The sequence below is a fragment of the Varanus komodoensis genome, unplaced genomic scaffold (assembly GCF_004798865.1).
Source record: "Varanus komodoensis strain SLA01 unplaced genomic scaffold, ASM479886v1 scaffold57, whole genome shotgun sequence".
Classification (NCBI taxonomy): Eukaryota; Metazoa; Chordata; class Lepidosauria; order Squamata; family Varanidae; genus Varanus; species Varanus komodoensis.
In genome coordinates this window covers 2,803,759-2,824,958 of record NW_025336182.1, presented here as the reverse complement: position 1 = coordinate 2,824,958, position 21,200 = coordinate 2,803,759, and the positions used below count along the sequence as shown (strand labels likewise).

The 21,200-nt window shown below is 60.5% G+C and overlaps 1 protein-coding gene across 1 annotated transcript; it reads right to left on the bottom strand.

Annotated features, from left to right (window-relative positions):
• Positions 1–7,224: 7,224 nt before the first annotated feature.
• Positions 7,225–21,194, bottom strand: PLEKHO1 (pleckstrin homology domain containing O1). Its single transcript, XM_044449288.1, has 6 exons — positions 21,088–21,194; positions 20,295–20,441; positions 11,622–11,762; positions 10,757–10,861; positions 9,302–9,403; positions 7,225–8,233 (listed from the first exon to the last, which is right to left on the bottom strand). Exons 1-6 carry the CDS (start codon positions 21,115–21,117, stop codon positions 7,463–7,465), a joined length of 1,296 nt encoding a protein of 431 aa, XP_044305223.1. The 5' UTR covers positions 21,118–21,194; the 3' UTR covers positions 7,225–7,462.
• Between the last annotated feature and the right edge of the window lie 6 nt (positions 21,195–21,200).

Genomic DNA, 21,200 nt, shown 5'->3' with positions numbered 1-21,200 from the left:
AGCCAGCAAGGGGCAACAGCTGGACGAGCCTCAGGTCTGATGCCCAGCAAGGCGTACACCCTGGAGGAGGTCTCCCGGCACTGCCAAACAGAAGGCCTTGCGCAGCTATCCCATCTTCCGCATTTCTTTTCTGGGAAGGGAAAAGGCGAAGTAGCAGTGAAGGAACACGGGAAGCTTGCAAATGGAAGACGATGGCATCCGGTGCCTTCCTAAAAGGTCGCGTTTGATGCAGCACGGTTGAGGATGAAAGGAGCCTCACCTGGAAGCACCCAATGTCGCTCTTAGACATTCCTCGTCTGGACATTTCCCTGGGAAGCATTTATGTGCCCTGCTCTTCCCACGGCTCACTAGGAAGCCTCGGCGCCAGCTCTTAAAGTTACGCTTAATTGCAAATCAAGCCGTTTTCAAAACTTCCTCTCTTCTTTGAGAACCTTCCTCCTCTTCACGCTCCAGCCCCTCCCCTCTCTCTCTCTCTCTCTCTCTCTCTCTCTCTCTCTCTCTCGCCAGTGCCCCATTACTGGCAGGGCCTCTTGTCCCCTTCCTGGTTTTTGCAGCTCAAAGAAAGGAGTTTCTCATGCAGCCCACCACAGGCCAGGCAAGAGCCGAGGAGAACAAAAGGCCGTTTGCTGGTTTCCTGGCACTGGAGTGGAGATTCTGTGCCAGTTTACTTGGGGAAGAAAATCTCACCGTAATCACTTGTGGGGCTTAATACACTTATACGTGCAAACTATTGTGAAGGCCGCAAGCACGTCTCTGTCGGCATGGGAGCCTCGAAACAAAAATCCGAGAGAAGGAAGTAGAACTATTTCGCGACATGGTTTGCATAGTGTGGGGTTGTGTGTGTTTCTGCACCGGCTTCTTGGGGGCGCGTGGAACTTTTGGAGAGGCAAGAAGAGGGCCTGCCAGGCGTGCATGTTTAGGGAATTGTGCAAGGCAAGCGCAACTGCCGTTTCACAGCTCCGGGGGCGGGGGGGGGACACATGGAGCGGCCGGTCTGCGCGCATCGAGACGGAGTGCATGCGCCAGTGTGGGAGGATGCACGAGGAGCGGGCGGGGCAGGTGGCACCGTGCATGCACTGCCGGCTTTTCTGGGCGCAGCACTTCGCCTTCTCCCCAAGGCAGGGCGCGCACAGGTGCTGAACCCCAGGTCAGCGCCGGACCCCTGCAGAAGCCCCTCTGGGCGTGGGGCAACTTCCCCCCTTGCGGCAGCTGTCGCATCTTTGTCCGCCGGTCGGGAGGAAGCAAGGGAGTTGCAAGGTTGGCTGCTTTCCCCGGAGCCCTCGGGAATGTCTCGGGCCCCACCTGCCTTGCATCCGAACTGGCCGGGACACCCTGTAAGCGCTTCCGAAGGGCAGCCGGCATTCTTCCAGCAATGGGCCTGAGCTCCCCTCCCGGATGCAGCTCCACACGCCTCCGCCTGCTTCCCCCGCCTCCACCCCACTTCCCCATCTCGAAGGGTGGACTTGGGGTCTGCCCACTCAGCCCCGGAGAACCAACCCTGCAGCACCCACTAGGCAGCCCAGCCCGCGTCTTGGAGAGCCACTGTACTTGCCATGCAGCTTCTTAGGCCCACAATGTAGCACATAATGCGCTTAATGCGCTGGTTAGCTGCTAAAGGTCACGATCGCTGTTGTTTTGCTACCACGGATCAGGGTAGCTCCCCCTCTGGAATGGGAACGCTTGGCTTGGACAGGGACACGGACACACACACACAGTCGGACAAGGAAAGGGGGGCGGGGAGAAGAACGCCGCACCGCTGTGGACAGACATTCCCCCCAGTCTGGAATGAAATGTGATACGTGGAATTTCAGAGAAAACTGGGAGATGTTTCTTCTTCTCGTTTATGGCTGCAGAAAGAGCCCAAGTGATGAAAGAAAAATAAACCATCCTTGGGCGAAAACACCCCCATTTGCATTCCCTGGAAATTAACACTAGAGAGGACAAAAGCCGGAGCACGTGGCTGGCAGAATGCTTCCCCCAGTGCGAGCACAACGTCTGGACCTTTTCCACCCTTCAAGCCCACCTGAAGCGTCGTCTTGCCGAAAGCTGGACGGCAACGGGGAAAGGTGGCGGCTCGTCCACCGACACAACGCAGCAGCATCCTTGACGGCTGCCAGAATGTTTAACGACTGCGGGAACTGAGCCAGAGGAGATATTTCTGCCCAGTAAGCCAAGTGGGACCAGGAGGAAGCAAAGAGAGCGCGCGCATGTCGCCGCAGCAAGCGTGGGAACCATGCGTGCGGACGAAACACGCCGCTTGTGGGCAAGGCAAAGCTGGGCGAAGCGGCCCCTCGCCGTGCCGGCTGAATGCAGCCACTTTGTCCAGCGGGTACTGGGAACCAGGCACTCAGCGTCGGTGGTGGCCGTCCTGTTTTCTTCCCACGGGGGCCTCCCGGACCAGCTGTGTTTGGAAAACGAGCTGCAGGCTGGCCGGGCCCCAGGGGGCATCCAGCAAGTCTGTTCTGCAGGTTTTATATCCCCGAGTCCTTACGTCCAATCCAATTATTCTGAGAGGAGCAGGGGATGCAGTGGACCAAATGGCAGAGCCCCCTTGCCAAAGAGACAAAAACTGAACAAGCACCAGGAAAGAAGAGCCGAAATGCGAGAGCTGGAAGCAGCACAGTTCGAAGCGAGATGGCAACGCCTCCTCGGATTTCTTCCTGCTCTTCCATTTAGAGGGTCTAGAAAAATGCTCCCGCAAGACGCTAGCCTCCTTCCCCCCACATCCGTCTCTGAGGCCGAAGCTCCCGCCACAAAAGAAAGACCCTCTGCAGCCATCTGCCCCGTCTGGCCCTCAGCGTGAGCCCAGCACAACCTCTGATTCGCTTCCTGTGTGAGGCCTCTAGAAAGCAAGGCCCTTGACAAGCCTCGTCGGTTTGAGGTTTCTCCAGCACCAAACATCAGAAAGACAAACCTGGATCCTTCCTTTTTGTTTTTTACACACCAGGGCAGCTTACTTTTCTCTCAACAAGACCATATACTGAAGTTTCCAAAGCTGCAACGAGCTCGGAGGGTTCCTTTCCTGGCCTTTTCTTTCTTAACGGTTCTGTTTTCAGTTTCCACATTTACCAGAACCTGGCAGAGGAGAAGCCCGTCAGCCGCAAGCGCCCTTCGTGCAAAGCCAGCGAGCCACAAATCTTACTGGGGCAGCTGCGAAGACCTACATTTAGGCACAACAGGGATGACACACGTCACAGGACTGGGCTTTGGACCTTGGGTCACAGAAACACGGAATCAGAGCGAGTCAGGCGGGGCCTCCCAGGCCATCTAGTCTGACCCTGCTCCAGCCGGCTCTGCTTATGACATGCCCACCATGTGTGTGTCCAGCCCGTCGCCGATGGGGCTTCAACCACCTCGCGTCAAGCCCGTGGTCTTGCTTGCGTTGCCCCCGGTCTCCTGCGTGGTGCTGTGGGGACCCGCTGACTTCTGCTTCGGCACTTGCCAGCCTTTCTACCCATCCTGATGTTTATTTGATTTCTCAACGTAAAATTATCACCACTATCTCAACCGGGAGGTGGCTGCTCTACAAAGCAGAAGCCTGCCCTTAAGCATTTGGGTTGCAGAGAGAGCGTCCGTGTTTAAAGCTCAGATCCCAGCCCTGCCTTGCGCTTTGCTCGTTGGATGCATCAGTTTTCTTCTGGATTCAGCAGCTCGTCTTGTGGGAAATGAGTGTTCGGTCACCCACCACGCCTCTCACGGCAAGCCCCACACTTTGCCAGCCGTTTGAGGGTGGCCACAACACCCTTTCAGGAGCTCAAATGTGCCCACCAACCCGAAGAGGAGAAAGACACCTGTCTGAAGGGATGGTTGGCCTTGGTACTCCCTCCAGGCCGCAACGATGCCCACACCGTCCCCCAAATGGTTCGGGGAAAGCCCCGTGCTGTGCCCACGTGCACTGAAGCGCAATGGTGGCAAGCGGACGGGGCTGTTCTGCTCCGGGGCTGGCCAGGCCCCCGTGCCGAGACAAAGCGATGTGAGCCATCCTCTTCTCAGGACTGGCGCCTCCTGCCGGGATCGGGAGCGCCTGACCCAGCAGGAGAGGGTGGGCCAGCCGGCCGGCCTCTGCCCATCGGCTCAGCTCAAGCAGCGAGCCGCGCTGAGCTCTCCCGGCTGCTCGTGGGCGGAAGCCCTTCCCTCGCCAAACGTGGCCGGCGGGGAGGCAGCTGGAACACGTGTTGCGAGGCCCCGCTTCCTCTCCTCTCGACACCCGAGCCGTGTTCCCGTTCCCAGAGGGGCTCACACCGCACTTCCCCAACTGTGTGTGCGCACACGCCAGGGCCATGGCGCCTGGGTGAGCTGGCGTCGCGGTCCAGCAGGGCGCTCCTTTCCGCGAGCTCACAGCATCTTGGCGCTGACCGAAGCCACCGGCATGGTGTCCCAGAATCCGCTTGCCGCGGTTTGCAGGCCGGGGGCCATCATGTCCAGCAGGGCGGCTGTCCCTGGTCGCGAAGGCCTCGGCCGGCCCCCCGCTGCTCTGAGGGCACGCAGAGACGCACCTGGCAGGGGTGGCCAGAGGTGGCTTCCGGGGCTGGCGTTTGGGGACCCAGGTCAAGGAGCCGGCTGGACTGGGCAGAGGCACGAGGGCTCACAGCAATCCGGGTGCGGGGGGAGCCATCGCCTAGCAGGTTGGAAGGAATTCGGCTGAAAGTCTCTAGCAGGGAGGAGAAACGCACCGAAGCCACGTCTCCAAGGAGAGGCTGGACATCCCGAGTCTGCAAAGGCCGACGAACGAAGGGACGAGGCTCACTGCTGCGCAACATGCAGAAGGGGGGAAGAAAAACGGGCGGCTCCCAGCCGTGAGATGCCTCCCAGAGGGGCCGCAAGCTTGAGGCTGTGTGAGAGAGTGCAGGGGCAAGTCAGCAGTGGTCACAGCCGTGAAAGCTGCGGCCACGTCTTTTCCACGCAGGCTTTTCCAGAAAGATGCTCTCGGGAGAGGACGTCCGGCCTCTGCGCACCCCTCCAGAGGCAACGATCGCTGGCTGCCGTGTGCCGTCCATCATCCCAGACCAGCCCGCTGCTCAGAGAAGAGCGGGGCGCGCTGCGTGCCTGTGCAGCCTTCGGCCCAAGCGGGCGCGCGTCACACACGGGAGGGGGTCTTCACGTCTGCTCCCGCGGGGGTTTCGCAGGCGGAGGCTCGGCAGTGGAAGGGCCTCCGGGACAGACACCTGCAGCGGCTTCATGGCGCTCTCCGCTTCGCCAGGCTTGCTGGACCTGCGCGGGAGGGCAGCCCCGGCCAACCTGGGCCAGCGACCTTCTGGCCCAGCCCCTGTGGCCCGCCCGAGACGGGGAGCACGCATCTCCTGCCCCCCAGAGGTTCCACTGCAGCTGCTGCCGGGCCCTGCCGGCATGGGAGATGATGGGAGTGGGCGTCCCGTGACGTCGAGCGTGATGGGAGTGGGTGTCCCGTGACATTGAGCGTGATGGGAGTGACAGCTTCGCCACAGCTCTGGAGAAGGGAAAGCATGAGCAAGCGCTGAAAGGAAGGAGCAACCGCACCGCTGAAGACCCTGCAGAATCCATCCCACGCATCCAAGGGAACCTTTTACACCTAGGCAAACAGTCTCGAGCCAAGCAGGATCAGTGGTTGGCCGTGGACAAAGGTAGGGCCAACTTGAAATCAGAGCTTCACATTGCAGGACTTGCAGCTTAACACAGGGTGTCCCACAAGCAAGACTTAAAAAGTAGAATTCTTCCAGTACTGCAAACCAGATATTTGCTGCCTTGGTACTTGCGGGAGAAGTCCTGCGTTTCCTCAGGCAGATTCGGATACAGAGTCTTAGCTGTGCCCGTTTTCAGTGGTGCAAGCTTCTTTTCATCCCTTTGGTCACGAGGTCAAGGGGACTTCAATGCAGGGAAAGGAAGTGGGTTTGTGGCAGCTGCCGAACAGTGACAAGCAAACAGCCAGCACATCTCTGCTCCTCTCAAAACACTTCCCTCGGAAAGTGTACAGAATCCCACGCTTGGGTCAGGCAAGGGAGGCGAAGCCCCCCCCCCCCAAGCCCCCCATGCAGCAAGTGCGCTCGGCAGGACAGTCTGGCCACGCAAGCCGTTCTCCCCGCAAGCTCGAGAGGATGGGGCCACGCGGAGGAAACCATCGTGCAGGCCAGGGAAGGCAACACGGCGATGCTTTTCCTCTCCGTATCCGGTTGCACCGAGCAGGAAAGCTGAGCCAAGCCCAGGGGGGCCTGAGCGCGGCAGAGACACCCGAGAGCCGATCGGTGGTCAGCACCTGCTTGCCGGGGCTCCACCCTCAGGTGACCCGCACTGGCCGGGGAAGCAGCCATTAGGGCTGGCACGGGGTGCTCATGGGCAAGAACGACGTGCCGGAAGACCCATGGAAGCCCGGCATCGTGAGAAGGACAGACGTGCCCACGGGGGAGCTGCAGAATCCTGATCCACAGGGTCTCCTTCCGAGCGCTTCGTGCATCCTGCCAAAGGTAAGACACGGTCTTGCAAGAGGCGGGGCGGAACGTGCGTGTGAACGAGGCCGTCAACCCCAGCGGCCTCGCGTGATGGCTGGCTGTGCGCCAAGGTCGGCCCTTGGGGCTGCTGGGCCTTTGAGCCAAGGCCTCCCCATTCCGGCAGGGCGAGGGCAGGTGGCGCAGAACCTGCTTCCTCGATTCATGCAAACGAGCGCCGACTTGAGCTAAGCTACAGAGGCGGCTTGGCTTCTGTGACCACATCATGGATGCTGAAGTGCAGGCTCTCTGCACAGTTTAAGCCTGCAAGGCTGCCTTTGAGGCAGAAGTTGGACTTGGACCAAGATGGCAGCTGTGGGTGGGGGGACAGCCCCCTCACACAGCAGTGCGGCTCAGAGAGCCAACAATCAACACACGGAGTTGTGAGGGCGAGATCAAACACGGAGGGAAGGGGAGGGACGCGGCCAAGCAAGCTGCTGCAGCACAGGAGGAAAGACGCATTCTGAGCCCAGGAGCCAGCCTAAATCTTCCGGGCCTTCTGGGGCCAGAGGAAGCCACTGGAGTGCTCAACTCTGCTCCATCTCCCTGCCCAGGGTCCACGTGAAAATGACAGAGATTCCCAGGGAGGGGGAATTCTGACCAATTATGTGCTGACATTACAGGGGCCCTCCCAGAAACCGACAAAACCAATAATCCAAAATCCCCTGGCTGTTGAAAAGTTCCAGGAGAGCCGCTATGACTTGGTACCCTTTAAGAGGGAAAAGGTACTGGGGGTGGGAGAAAGATTTCAAAATCAAACTCAGGATGCATACAAAGTGATTTACTGGAATGTGCTTATCTGGGGCCAGGGAGGGCAAGAGCAGGAAGGCAGGAAGGGCCGGAGGAAGGAAACGAGCAGGAAGGAACCTGGGCTCGCAAAGAGGCAGGACTGGAGCGCCCTCCAGGCACCTCGTCTGCATCGAGCCCCAAAATTAAAAACAGACATACCCGCCCACTCCTGTGCCCTCTTCCCGGCCGCCTCGTGCCCCCGTCCCACCGGGCCGTCACATCATACTCCGCCGGTGCTGGGACTGCGTGTCCGGTTTGCATTTCGGGTCCGAGAGCTGCAGCTCCAGCTGCTTGTACAAGCCCCTCAGTTCTTTGACCTCCTGCAGCACCTTCTGCGCCTGGCTCCAGTGGGAGGAGGCCTCTCCCAGCAGCCGCTCCGTCTCCTGCAGGATGGCCTCCGAGTCCAGCTTGGGCGAAGGCAAGGCGGGCGGGGAGGACGAGGAGGTGGCGGAGGCGCTCGGCTCCGGGGCCCTTCGCTGCCCCTCCGCGTAGCCCCTCACCTCGGTCAGTAGTTCCTGCGTCTTTTCAAGTTTCAGCGCAACCAGTTCCTGTATCCGCGCCAGCCGCGCGGGCTCTGCCGCAGCAAAGCGCTCCTCCAGGCCCTTCCGCAGCACGGCCCGGTGCGCCGACGAGGAGTCCCGGCAAGACAGTATCTCCTCCATGGAGGCGCACTTGCTCTTTTCCGAGTGGGACAGCTTCTTCGGAACCTGGGGAGTGTACACGGGCCCCCGCTCAACGGAATCGTTGCGCTGCGAGAACCTGTCCCAAGAGGCGATCTCCCGCCGCGGGAGGCTGTTCGTCCGGGTCTTCTCCGGCGGCCTCGTGTTCTCCGAATCAGAACGCCGTCTCCCAGCAGTGAGATGGGCTACGGATTTATCCAGGTCCACCCGGAAGCTCTCTTCACAGGTGCCGTGGTCTTCCGGAGAGCCGTCCTCCTCCTGGATCAAGTCAAGCGTCAGCATCCCGTCTGACGTTGAGGTAGATGCCTGCAGCACACGGGACGAGAAGGAACGGGCTGCCTTACGGGGAACCACGCCAGGATACATGCGGGACCTGCAGCCACCCCTCTCCCAACGCACCCCGCTCTGCGTGCCCGTCGCTCCCCCACGAGAATCAGGAATTAGGCTGAAGAGAAGAAAAGGATGCCCAGAGAGCAGGAAATGGCGCTTCAGTGGATCTGACACAATGAGGATTCCAGCACTTGTGGGCTCAGGAACTGAGGGGAATGTGTTAGCCGGAGCCAGCGCGGCTTTCCTGGTGGTTGCTGTTGTTAGTCGCAAAGTTAAGCCCGACCCATCGCGACCCCACGCACAACCTTCCTCCAGGCCCTCCTGTCCTCCACCATCCCTGGGAGTCCACCCAAACCCACACCCACCACCCCAGTGACTCCATCTGGCCACCGCATCCTCGGCCGTCCCCCTCTCCTTTTGCCATCAATCGTTCCCAGCACCAGGGTGGTTTTACTGGACCGAGTGGCAAAAGATGACTGGGAGACCCCAACAGTGTGACCTCTCGCCAGTGTGCTCCCTCCCCCCCCCGCCTCTCTCAAAGGGATGCTCTGAGGATAAAATGTGGGGGAAACCCACTTACAGCACCCTGAGGAGGAAGGGCAGGGTGTGAATGTAATTAATTGAGCCAATTAACTGGGTGTAATTAATTCATATTTTTGCAGGCGACATCCTGGGAAAATCCAGGTTAGGTTTTGAGGCAGCTAAGAGCACTCAAGACCTACTGGGACTGCAGGTGCCAGGAAGACCCAAGCCGGCTTCTGCGAGAGGCGTGAAGGCGGAGGTGGAGGCCCCGCCACAGGTGCTCCGCAAGGTGCCGAGAAGGACAGGCAGGGGCCAGGAACTGGGGAAGCTGCAGAATCTGGTTCTGGCCCACAGAGGCCTTGCCGAGAGCGTCCGTGACTCGGAGCCGCAGTCTGCGAGGGCTTGGGCATCCAGCCCAGCTGCAGACGGGGCAACAGGGTGCGTGCTCGCGCCTCCTTCCCACAACCCGTCCCGAACTTGCCCCAGGAGCAGACCGGGGGCCGCTGCTCTTGGCCTACGTACCACGGCCATCAAGTGGCCCCTGGTCGGAGGCCTCCGGGAGTGCTGGATCTTTGCTCGGTCGCGAGTTGGGTGAGCAAGACAACTCTCCTCCTCGACAGTAACCTGAAAGGCAAGGCGAGCGCACCGTCAGCCACCGCAGCTAGACGCTCGCGACACGCCTGGCGCAGGCGGCAGAGCCGGCTTGGTAAGCCATCCTGGATAACAGGCTCCCCACCGATGCCGGCTTTCCTCCCTCCGCTCGTCTTCAGACTCGCTGGCGTGCTCATCTCTCACAACAGTCCGGCAGTGCTCCTTGGGTGTGTGGGGAGGCCTCCTCCGCTGGCCCCGCTCGCCGTGTGCGAGGCTACGAACCCTCCGGAGAAAAGCTCGACTCGGAAGTCGGCTGCAGGCAAACCCGCCTGACACTCTGCACCCCTTTCCTCGTCGAAGCCGAGTGCCATCGCGCCCCGCCTGCTGCTTTTGCCTGGGAATGGGTTTTGGGGGACAAAATAAGGGTGCCACCTTCCCAGGCCACCGGCTCTGTGCCCAAGGGCCAAATTCTTGGTCCAGGAAGCTCTTCAGGGCCCAGTTCCAGCAGCCAGAAGGTCTGCGGTGGGAGGCGGCAGGGCAGCCTTCAGGAATGGGAAGATGGGCCGAACATGGGGGTGCCCAGAGCAGTGGCGACTCAAGCTGGGCCACTGGGCCAGAGCGGGGCCTGGATGGCCCCCAACTGGAGTCAGGAGGAAAACCGCCGTGCCACGACGCTGCCCCTTCAGGGGGACGTGCCCCATAACAGCCGCCGTCTGATCCGAGGGGCCGCCCAGCAGCCTCCAGCTGCCGTCATGGCTTCCGGGCGAGCAAGCCCCGGCCCACAGTGAGGAACGCCCCACTGCCGCTTTTCGGCAGCCCTCTGCCTCCACAGCACGGAAAGAGCATCCGAAGCCCGACGGGGAGGGGCAGAGGCAGTCCCCCAGCTCGGGAGTATTTCATGCGGGCTGCCTTGGAGGCCCTGTAGGAACACAGGGCCCGGCAGGAGGCGAACGAAGGGGCCCGCTGCTGGCGCCGAGGGAGCGGAGTGGCAGAGCCCAGGCGCCCTCGTGCAGCCTGCCTCGAAAGGGGGAGAGATGGTGGAGGACGGCAGACGGCAGTCTCAGTGCATCTGTCTTTCTAAAATCGCCGTTCGTTAATTCCCTCCCACTGCCTAAAGCTCCTTTTGGAGGGATGGCCACTCTTTACAGACGCATGGGTGGCTGGAAGCAAAAGGACCCGGCTGCGGGACCTGGGGAGCGCTTCGCCACGTGCCTCAGAGGGCACAGAGTTTTCTCTCACTGGAGCAGCGCCCCATAGACTCATCCTGCAAGGGCAGCTGGTGTGACTGTTGTGGCCGCCCCTCGCGGCTGCTGGGAGGGCAAGACCCCACGGCACAGCCCTGCCGACTGTGTGCCGTGGGCAGGAGACCCCGGAGACTCTTCTCACCTCATCCAGGATGCGGTTTTTGGCCCGGGTAATGGCAGAGTTGAGCGCATTGATCCAAGACTCCTTCTCTTCGGGACTCACAGCCAGGAAGACAAGGTTGGGGGCCTGCAAGAGAAGGACCGCATCAGCCGCCCAGGTGGGGCTGCCTGTCCACCTGCGTCGCTCGCACGAGCCCTCGGCAGCCTCAGGCTTCGGAGGGGGAACGGCTGTCCAGCTGCGTCGGGGGCCAGGCCCTGCGGTGGCGGCAGAGGGCCCGCTCTTTCGCACACACCCAGAGCAGTCCTTGGCGAACGGGCAACGGGATCTCACGGCTTCGGGCCGCGTGAAACGAGGGCGTGCTCCCAACAGGCCGGAAGATGCGGCCCGCTACGCTGCACGGCTCTGTCCGACCACAGCCGGCAGGTACCCTGCATCACACGAGGACGGAAGGAAGTCTGCCCGACCTTCGCTTTTCCACCAGGCTCAAGGTGCGTGACTGGCGATAAAGTGCTAATTAGACAAGCCCATCGCTTCAAAGGCAACAAGAATCGGGAGGCACCTGCTCGTGGGAACCCCACTTTGGTAGACAAGACTGAGGTCCAACTGACCTGAGTAAGGGGGGCGTGGATTATGCACGGGCGACATGGCTCCATCGGGCAGGGCGGGAGTCTCTTCCCACCTGCTGCCCGAGGTGATCTGGACTTGGGCCACCGGGAAGCCTCGAACGGCACCCTCTGCGAGCCGAGCACATGCCACCGGGCCAGGGGGCGCACCCCTCAACGGGCCTCGGGGGGGAGGCGCAGGGCCTGGGGGCTGCCCCACCGAGGCCGAGGCCAGTGGTGCACCAGTGCCACGGAGGGGGGCAGGGAGGGAGAGGGGGCCCCACCGTGTTTCCAGGCTCCTTGGAGTGAGTGAGGGAGAACTTGCTGTAGTTCTTTTTGCTTCTGCTTTTCGATTTCCTGAGCTCTTCGCACTTCTCGTAGTCATTCAAGTCAAACACCTCCTGGAAGTTCTTCTCGTCTTTCACCTGCAGGACAGAGGGGATCCACGCAAAGCGGCTTTCAGCTAACGGCTCTGGCTCCTGCAGGGTTCCATCGCACAGCCTCCCACTTCACCAGGCTGCAAAGCCTCCTGGGAGCTGTAGTTCTGTACGGGGGCCAAGGACATGGGATCCCACTCCCCCGTGGCGGTGGGGTCCGTCCACCCGAGTGCAGCCCCTGGCATAGGGCTCCCTGGCAGGCCCAGAGCTGCACGGACAGCGTGTTTGCTCCCTCTCCAGGCCCTGATATTGAAATGCGAAATACAGCTTTTTCCAGTGGGTTCCTGCCCATGTTAAGAGTTCAGAGCACCCTCACAAGGTGCCGCCCCCAAGATTCTTTGTGGGGAGCTGCAGCAGGGGAGCTGGCCCAAAGGTCTCGCTTCAAAAGACGGGCAGATGGGCTGGGTGGCAGCTTTCCCCCTGTGGCTCCCTGGAAACTTTCTATGGCTCCCAACATTCCTGACATGGGCCGTGCTGGCTGGGGCTGATGGGTGATGGAGTCCAAAATATCTGAATTACAGCAGCAGGGGGGGAAGGCTGCCCTAAGCTGGGAATGCAAGTACCACAAGTGCAGAATCACAACAGGGGCTGGCGACCCCCTTGGAGGGTCCTCCTCCATTGCTAGCATCTCTGCAAACGCAAGAACTATTTATTGATTGGTTTAAACCATTTTTATCCCATCCTTTACAGGAATCTCAGAACAGCGATACAGAACAAAACAAAGAGACAGATACAGCGAAGTGCGTATCTAATAAAACCAATATTAAAGTCTCAATCAAGTCTTAGATGCCGGGAAAATAAAAAGGGTTTGGCCAGGCACTGAAATAAATGACGCATCGGCACCAGGCACACATCTCTGGGTCGCAGGCTGCAACGCCAGGGAGCCGCTGCATAAAAGGCCCTTCTCTGGGCAGCCACTCTCAGGATCTCTGTCCAGGAGGGCTCCAAAGAGGGACCTCTGGCCCAGATCTTAAGGCGTGGAGGGAGATGCTCCAGCTAGCCAGGTCCTAAACCATTTAGGGCTTTATAGGTTATCTTTAACACCTTAAATTGGACCCGGACTTCAACTGGTAACCAGCGCAGATGGTATAGGACCAGCGTTATGTGCGCACATCGACCAGCCCCCATCACAAGTCTGGCCGTTCTGTTCTGGACTAACGGAAGTACCCCGACCGTCTTCAAGGGCAGCCCCATGCACAGCATATTACAGCAGTCCAGCCAGCAAGTCAAATTTCTCCTTCTCCTGCAAGTAAAGCGTGGCTTGTATTTCCTGCAGGAATTGCATTGTTGGCAACCCCCTTCCCAGAAGAATGAGCCAACCGCACCAACAGGGGGGTTGGGAATCCCTGCTATAATCGCACTCAGCCGAGCAGCATTGCCCACTCTGCCCCACTCAGCCAGGCGGCTCCCCCCGCCAATCCAAAGACCTCCTCCCGCTGCGCCTGTTAAAGGGACAACAGCCCCGGGGGGGAGGGGGGCGATTGCCTTCCAGTCATCCCTGGAATCCGGGGCAGCGTACCTGCGCACAGCAGGTGCTGGGGAGCAGGGGCAGGCGGGGTCGCTGCACCCAGGCCCTGCCAGAGGGACCCTCAGCCCGCCGGCCAGCCACTCCGTGAACAGAAAGGGCTGGAGGGGTCCTGCTCCAACCCTGAGCTCTTACGCCTGGCACCGTGCATCGAGCTGCTGCCTCCCCGTCCAGCTGGTGCCCGCCTGCTGCGCCAGCCCTCAGTTCCCAGCATCCCCAGCCGGAACAGCCCATGCTAGGAGTCGCAGCCTGACTCAACTGGAGCGTACTGGTCTGGGGACGGCTGGCATGCAGGGCTGCCCACATCCCCGAAGCTTCAGGGGTGAAGGCCAAGCCCAGGGCAACCTGCGCTGGCACGCCCGTTAGTCCCAGCATCGTTAAAAATGCAAAGCCTGCAGGGAAGGCGCCCTTCTGCTGGGCCCCCGGCTGCAGCGCGTTCTCCCGGCAAGGCTCAGGTCTCCTCTGCTCCCTGGGCATAAGGCAGCGTCCAATTGGCTACTGCATGTGGAACCCGATTGTTGTTTCATGGCTATTTAAATCTCAGCTGTGCAGGCCTTCGAGTCTTTTTCTGCAAAAGTTGTCATCATAAGGATAGTAAGGACGAGAAGGACGAGGCGCACAACTGATCTAAAGAGCTCTCATGCCCATGGCAGGCAATCTAAATGACGACCTTCCGGACTAATTGGAACATGGGGCCAATCTACTGGCTGTAACAAATAATCAATTGGCCATTTGCCTCTGCACAGAAGCGGCTGGGAGCTGCACCGGGCAGGCCAGGCCAGCTCAGCGGGACTCACACAGAAGAGCCGCCTGGTGGACAAGGCCACGTGGGCTGGATCCGTGTCTCACGCTGACCCCAATAGCCACAGCACGAAGCAGCTGCTCTGAAACGTGGATCTGCATCTGATCTTTCATGTTCCTGCTGAGGACTCCAAAAGAGGAGCAGCCGGAGTGCTCAGAGTGCAGCCGAAACCGCGATTTTATCTCCGGGTGCATTTTGGAAAGGAGGAAGATCAAGTGTGTGCTCTACTTTTGACCGGACCTGATCTCAGCCGCATGCCGCACGGCCGGCTCATTGCAACAGCTCAAGGCACGCAGCCCCTGCTGGATTTGCAACATGTGAAACATGCGACATCCTTGTTGCTAAGCTCTGTTGCCTCGAGAGAAGAGATTAGCCAAATGACATTAAGCCCTGGCACAAAGGAGTCCCGATTCTGGGGGAAAGACCTGGAACCCAGTCTGAAGTGGGCATGGAAGACATCTGGGGGCAATGAAAGCTGCGTCCCTGGAAGACTGTCATTTTTTTACAGGACATCGCCCAGCTTTTGAGGCGCATCAGCACATGAGGTCTTCCAAGTTTCACAACACTCTTCGTCTGGCAGGATGCAAAGAGGGCCACCTTCGTAAACAGCAAATCTTGCTAATTTCCGATCTGGTCCGATGGAGAAGCCTGTCAAACCCAAACATTTGGATCCTGCTAGACCAGCTCCAGCCGATCACTCAACGATCACATGTGACCTACTTTGCAGATAGATGCAAAGAGGTGTTTTGCAGTGCACAGATGGAGGTCCTTGGTGCGAGCGAGAGCAGAACTGTGCCAGATGCCCCCATCAGCCGGCCAGTCGTCCGGTGCTCTCCTGCCACAGCCCCGGCCTGGGCCACATCTCTGCCCACACCTCTCTTGCACGCTCTTTTCCACCCCACGCCGGAGCAACAGAAAGGTCCTTCAATGGACCCACGTCAAATTTCAGAGCGGCAGAAAGGGCTGCCAGCGCTGAGCGTTCTTCCCCAATTTCCTTTGGTGGTTCCTCAGCTCAGCTTTCTTTGTGGATCTTCTTGTTACTGTGTGGTTTGTTGTTCCTGCCTTGGTTTTGTTTATTTCCTTTGTGCACCTTTTCCTATTGGTTTTCGTGGAACTTTGGCAAGAAAAAAGCAAGGAAGCCAGGTGGGGATAGACAAAAGAGGCAGATGGCTAGAAGAAAAGTGGGGCAAAGAACAAAAGGGGGGAAGCGTTTGGATACCAAACTCCCCCCCCCACACACACACACAACAAACATTCACTCCAATGAAAGCTGGGCAGGAGGAACGAACCTCCGGCTGGACAGGCCTCGGGACGCAAGGCACGCTCTTCAACGCCACGCCTGACTGCAGCCCAAGGGACCGGCTCGTCCTCCGTCTTTCCCAACAAATTCTCGGGGCTCGTGGGAGCCAAGAGTGTGCAGGACAGGCAGTGGAATCCCCCCGTTCCTGCTGCTGGGCAGTCAAAAGGCATTTTCTCCATTGCAGAGAGCAGGGTGGGGCGGCGGGGGGGGGAAACATCGATTGCCGTTCGCACCAGGCCAACCGAACGCAGCGCGTGCACAGAGCTGGCCGGCTCCATGTCTCTTAGGCATCGATCTGGTGGGAGGGAGCACATGCTGCCGCCTCTGCACCACCGTGCGTGAAGAGAGGCGGACTGAGGCCGCGTTTCCCAGCGGAATGTTTCCGTGCGCCGAAAGGTCCAAACAGTGTTTCAAGCACGAGCGCTTCTGATGCACCCATTTTATGCCCGCAAAGGGAAAACCACGGGACGCGTGCGAACGCCTGCCTGGTGTCCTTGGAGCCGGGAGCAGAACATTCCAGCCCTTGGTGGGGGTCATCTTCGGCGCATCCATGCGCACGGGGGCTTGCTCCCCGGGCGCTAATCCAACCCCCCGCAGTGCATTTTAGCACAGCACTAGAGTTTGGCACAAGGGGTGAACTGGGGTGGCAAGAGAATTACGCCCTCCAGAAATGGTGCACACTTCACAGCGAGGGCCACGAACGGAGGAAAGGGGCCGCAGGCCCGTCTGGCCTGGCATTCTCTCCAGATGGGGCAAACCACTCCCTCCAAGATCCCTCAAGCGCTCCCAAGATTTGGGGAAAGGACGGCGAGTTCATGGGCGCTTGGAACAGTCTGGTGATAAGAATCAGTTCCAGGTCGACCATCAAGATCACGTGAGTCCCAGGTGCCCATCTGGTGAACCTGGCCCAGTGACTTTACTGCCACCAGCGGTGGCGGCTGCCCCCCAGCCAAGGTGGTCTCTAAATGGAACCAGACAAATTCATGGGGGGGAGGGGGGATTTTTTTGTGAGTGCTCCTCATGACAGTTTAACGGGCCCTCCAGCTGACAGGCAACGCTGCCAAATTGCGGCCAGCGAGGGCAAACAAGGCCGGCCGTTGGCTTCAACTCCCTGTTTATGGCCAACTTGGCAGTACTTGGGTGGCCACTGCAGGAAAAAAGAGAGCTGGAGCAAGTCTGTGACCCCACAGGGCTCTCCAGCTTAATTCCTCCCCTCGCAGGTCTCTAGCCCTCAGGGTTTAAAGGAAGGCAAGCCGATCTTCCGGCAAAGCCTGCTGACCTACCAGAAGGCAGACAGCACAAGACGCAGAAATGCTCATGCAAAATCAGAATAAATATGCAAATCGTCCGCATGATTAATATGGGTCAAAGAGCCAGCTTTTCTTAGTTTGGGTTGCCTGGCAAGCAGTTCTGAAATTATTTTTATCCTGGACAACCCCCAGCTGAACGGAAGCAAAGTCAGGATGCGGAAGAGCTTGGGGGAGGCGTGTGCGTGTGCAGGAGGGCCCCCCGCCCAGCACGCTCCTGGCCACCGGCTCCAGCACCCGCCCTCAGCACAGGTGCAGCCGTTCAGAGCCCTCGCGCGGCAAGCCCCACGCAGGAAAAGTGAAGAGGCGGCCTGGAGAAGCAGGCGGTGGAACACGCATGCAGCCACTAGAGCCCAGGAGCAGGGAGCAGGCGACGGGCCCAGGAAGAACCAGGCCGGTGCCGCTCGCACTGGCTAACATTTATTTACTTGATAGGTGCGCACATAAAGGAGTGTAAGTGCGTATTTCTTATGCAACGCTCCCCTTGAGGCCCGTGTGGATTTTCTGTCCTGCAGAATGCAAGATCGCCAGGGGGCCGAGCACAGGGCGAAGCCACGGCCTCAGGCAGATGGGGGTGGCATCACGGGGTGTGGGGAGGGCTGACGCATCGCCAAGGAGGAGGCCAGCCTCTGCCCCCCACAAGCCAGGCTGCCTCCCCGGCTCTTCTCCGCAGACGTGCAACTCCACAAGGGGAGCAGAACTGCGAGAGGTGTCTCCCCACACTGCCGGCAAAGGGCAGAGGTGGGGACTGGCTCGCTGCCAGCCACAAAACCCGTGGGCCGGGAAACGCCTCCTCCTTCCAGCAAGTCAGCCAGCCCAAGAAAGCGTGGCACCCGCATGCCGCCGGTGACCCCACCTGCGTCCATCCACACACGGCTAAAACTGCCAGGGCTGCCCGTGGTGTGTGGACGTGACTGGCAAGGGCCACCTGGGAAGAGCCCCTCTGCCACCGGTGCGAGTCACGCGCTTGTGGGGCTGCCTCCGCATCAGCCGCAAAGTGCGCTCCCCAGTCTGTCCCTCCGCTGGAAAGGGACGCACCTCTCATCCTATTTTCTCACAAGAACGCCCGGCATGTCGGACTACAACTCCCCTCATCCCTGCTGGCTGCAGACGGCGGCCATGCAGGCCAGGGTGCTGGAACAATGCAGCTGAGCAGCTGATTTAAGGCGACACATTTTGCGTGTGCGTGCGAAGGAAGCCCGAAGCCTCGCCGCTGCCCGTCACGCCACCCGTCCGGTGTATCCAGTGTCCTGTAACTGGACACCAGCTGTGTAGCCCTCCGTGCATTTCTAATGCCTTTGTTTCCCACCAGACAAGCACCCGCTCAGTTTCACTGTAATTAAATGCCGTTTCTCAAAGGCCAGGTCGCTTCTCCCGCGAAGACCTTGGCCCCATCCCGAACTGAAACAAAGCCTCGTCTATCCGTTTACCTCTCTTCCCGCTACCCAGCTGCAAAGCTCAGCACCCAAGGCCCTCGTGCAAGCGCCCCTGCCAAAGGAGGTGAGGCGGGCACCTTTCCGGTGGAAGCACCCGAATGTGGAGCACCCTTCACAGAGAAGCTCCCCTGGCACCTCCACTACAGCCTGCAGGCCACCCAGGAAAGCCCTCTTCCTGCTCGCAGGCATTTTAAGGACTAGGGCAAGCGACGGTGCTTTTGGACCAGTGGCCTTTTATTCCTGCTTGGAGCCGGTGCCTCTTTTGCTCTTTAATGCTGATATGATCTTGGTTTTACTACAGACTGCTTTTCATGGCCAACTTACAATGTATAGCACCTTAGATGTATCTATACTACCCAAAGATCTTGGCCATTGGATGGCTGAAAAGCAGAGTAAATACATAAGTTGGCACCGATTAACCTCCATCATCTGGCTTTGTCCTCAAACACGCCCCCCCCCACAACCTCTGTCTTCTTGCTCACAGCCACAGTCTAGTGTAAATCGAGAGTCCACAATTATGAGGGACCTGTTCATGGTGCACTTGTCATGGAGCTGCATAAGCAAAACCAGTGCGAAATGGAAGAAGGCACTTCTGGGCACAGGAAACTCCCCCCAAATCCGGGCTTGGGAAAACAGCACCTTCTGGCCAGCAAAACCAGCCAAAGCACCTCTCTTTAGGAAGGAGTCGCCTGCCTGCTTTTCAGTGTCCTCCACGAAACAGCAGCTACTTCCTGGCAATCAGGAATGAAGGTTTTGGGTGCAGCGCGCAAGCCCGGCCAGCCCCTCCTCAGAAAGTGGCCATTGGAAAAATCAGATGCACGCCAATGAGGACCTCAAAGGCACCGCGACGAGCGAGAGCAACACGCCGCTGTGTTCGGGGCAGCGATCAGGACAGCGAAGGAAAGGCTTCTGCTCTGAGGCTAGCCATGCATCTCACGGGCTTCCATCTTTCACGCTTGGCCCCATCACCATGAGGTTGTGGGGGGGGGGGGGTCAAATGAGGAAACAACCCGTGGGAGTCGCTCAAAAACAACACACAGTGTATTGCTCTGGGCTCCCCTCCTTCCAGGATGACAACGCCGGAGAATTCAGAGAGGAGATGTCCCAGCTTTCTTTTGGTGCTTGGCACGGCCCCACCTTGATAAACACGCATTTCGCAAAGTGAGTGTGCGAAACTCCCCCCCACACACACACACACACACGGCCCGGATGCTCCCGCTCGCCATATGGAAACGCCGCTGGGCAACTGCCAGTCGCCCCAAAGAACACGCGCACTGCATCCAAGCGGGGCCTGCTGGGGTGAGCGGAACTCGCTTCAAAGGGGTGCCCCAGGGAGCTTCAGGGGGTCGGTGCCCCAGTCAGATCGGAGCCCCGACCACCGCGTGTGGCGCCACCTGACCCCCAACTCATCTGGCCGCCATGGCTAGAGAAAAAGTCCTTCGGCGGCTTCAGGGAGGAGGACTAATGGGCTCCGCTAGCTGAGACGCCTAACACATGCCCAGTTGGCCTGGAGGCGGCGGAGGGCCGTCCTGTCCCGGGACCCGCCCTCCCCACTCCCGCAGCAGCGCCCCTCTTCCCCCAGACACGGCAGGGCAACAGGGCTCTCTCCCAGGCGCCGGGTCCTCAAGGTGCAGGGCCACATTTCGCGAGAGCCGCCGGGGCGGCAGCCGGAGTGCGCGGGCTTGCTTTGGAAGCTCGTGCTGGACCGGGCAAGCCAGCCACTTGGCCCCAGGCACAAACCCAGGTCTCTCCCCCACATGCGCACCGTGGGGCTAGCAAAGGGCCCCTCATCAGCAGAGCCTTTGCCCCCTCCGTGTCACCCACCGGGCCCTTTGTCTGCTCCGGGAGAGAGTGGCTGAGATGCCCAGTGTGGCCAGGGGCTCGGCTGGTGCCCTGGGAAAGGCGTGTGCGGGGGGGGGCAGCCCCTGCTGGATGAGGGGTGCCCCCCCCAGGAGGCGTCAGGCAGGGTCCAGGGATAAGGCCCTTTCCTCTCTGATTCGCTGCGCTAGCGACTGTGTGGGTGGGGGAGGGGGAGGGGGGAGCAGCCACCATCTGGTCACAGCCCCCTTCCCTCCAGGACCCAAGTGAAAACCGCTGGGCTGCCGAGCTGGAGATGCGGGGGGGGGGGGGGGGGAAGGGGGCGACCCTACCTCCTTCTCGGAGATGTACAGCTGATCCCCCTTCAGGACCACGTAGCGGTTTTTCCAGATTTCCCGAAAAATGCCTTTCCCACAGAATTTCCGGACCCAGCCCACCTTCTCGGGCTGGGCAGGCTGCTGGTTCCCATCCTGGGGGCCCTGGATCCAGAGACACAAAGGAGGAGGTGGGGAGAGAAACGGAACGGCAGCCGTGAAGAGGGGTCCAGCTACCCGCTGCCGTCCCCGCCGCCTGGAGGAAACAAAAAGCCCCCCGCCCGCTTCGCCCCTTCCGAAGCCGCAACCTGGCCCTCCCGCAATTTCTCTGAGCCCCCGCCACAAATGTGCATTAAGCAGCGGACGCGGAAAATTAGGGATCCGCCGCGCCGGGGGCGCCCGATTCACGGGAGGAGAGCGAGCGGCCGCGGCGCCTCCGCGCACCGCCGAGATGCGCCTCTCCGCGAACAAAACAATGCCGAGCGGGGGATCCGTTCGCCGCCTTGCCTGCGAGAGCCCCGAGCGGGCCCGGGAAGGCATGCGGCGCCGCAGTCGCACGGTGCCCCGGCGAGCCTTTGTCGCCGCCTCGCCCGACGCGCGCAGGGCAGCCTCGGCCGGCAGGAGCGCGGGGGGCGGCGCGGCGCACGAAGCCGGCTGCCCGCAGGGAGGCTCCGCGCGACGCAGGGCGAGGGCGGCGGGACGGGGACGGGGACGGGGCCGCGGCGAGGCGAGGCGAGGCGAGGGCTGCTCGGGGGCGAGCGCGGCCGCCGAGGGGCGCCGGCGGGGGCCTGCGGGCGCGGGCGCGACTCACCCGCTTGGCGGAATTGGTCTTCTTCATCATTCCTCGGGACCGGGACCGGGACCGGCGAGGGGCGCGGAGGGCGCGGGCGCGGCGGGTCCTCGGGCGCCGCGGGCTGCGGCGCT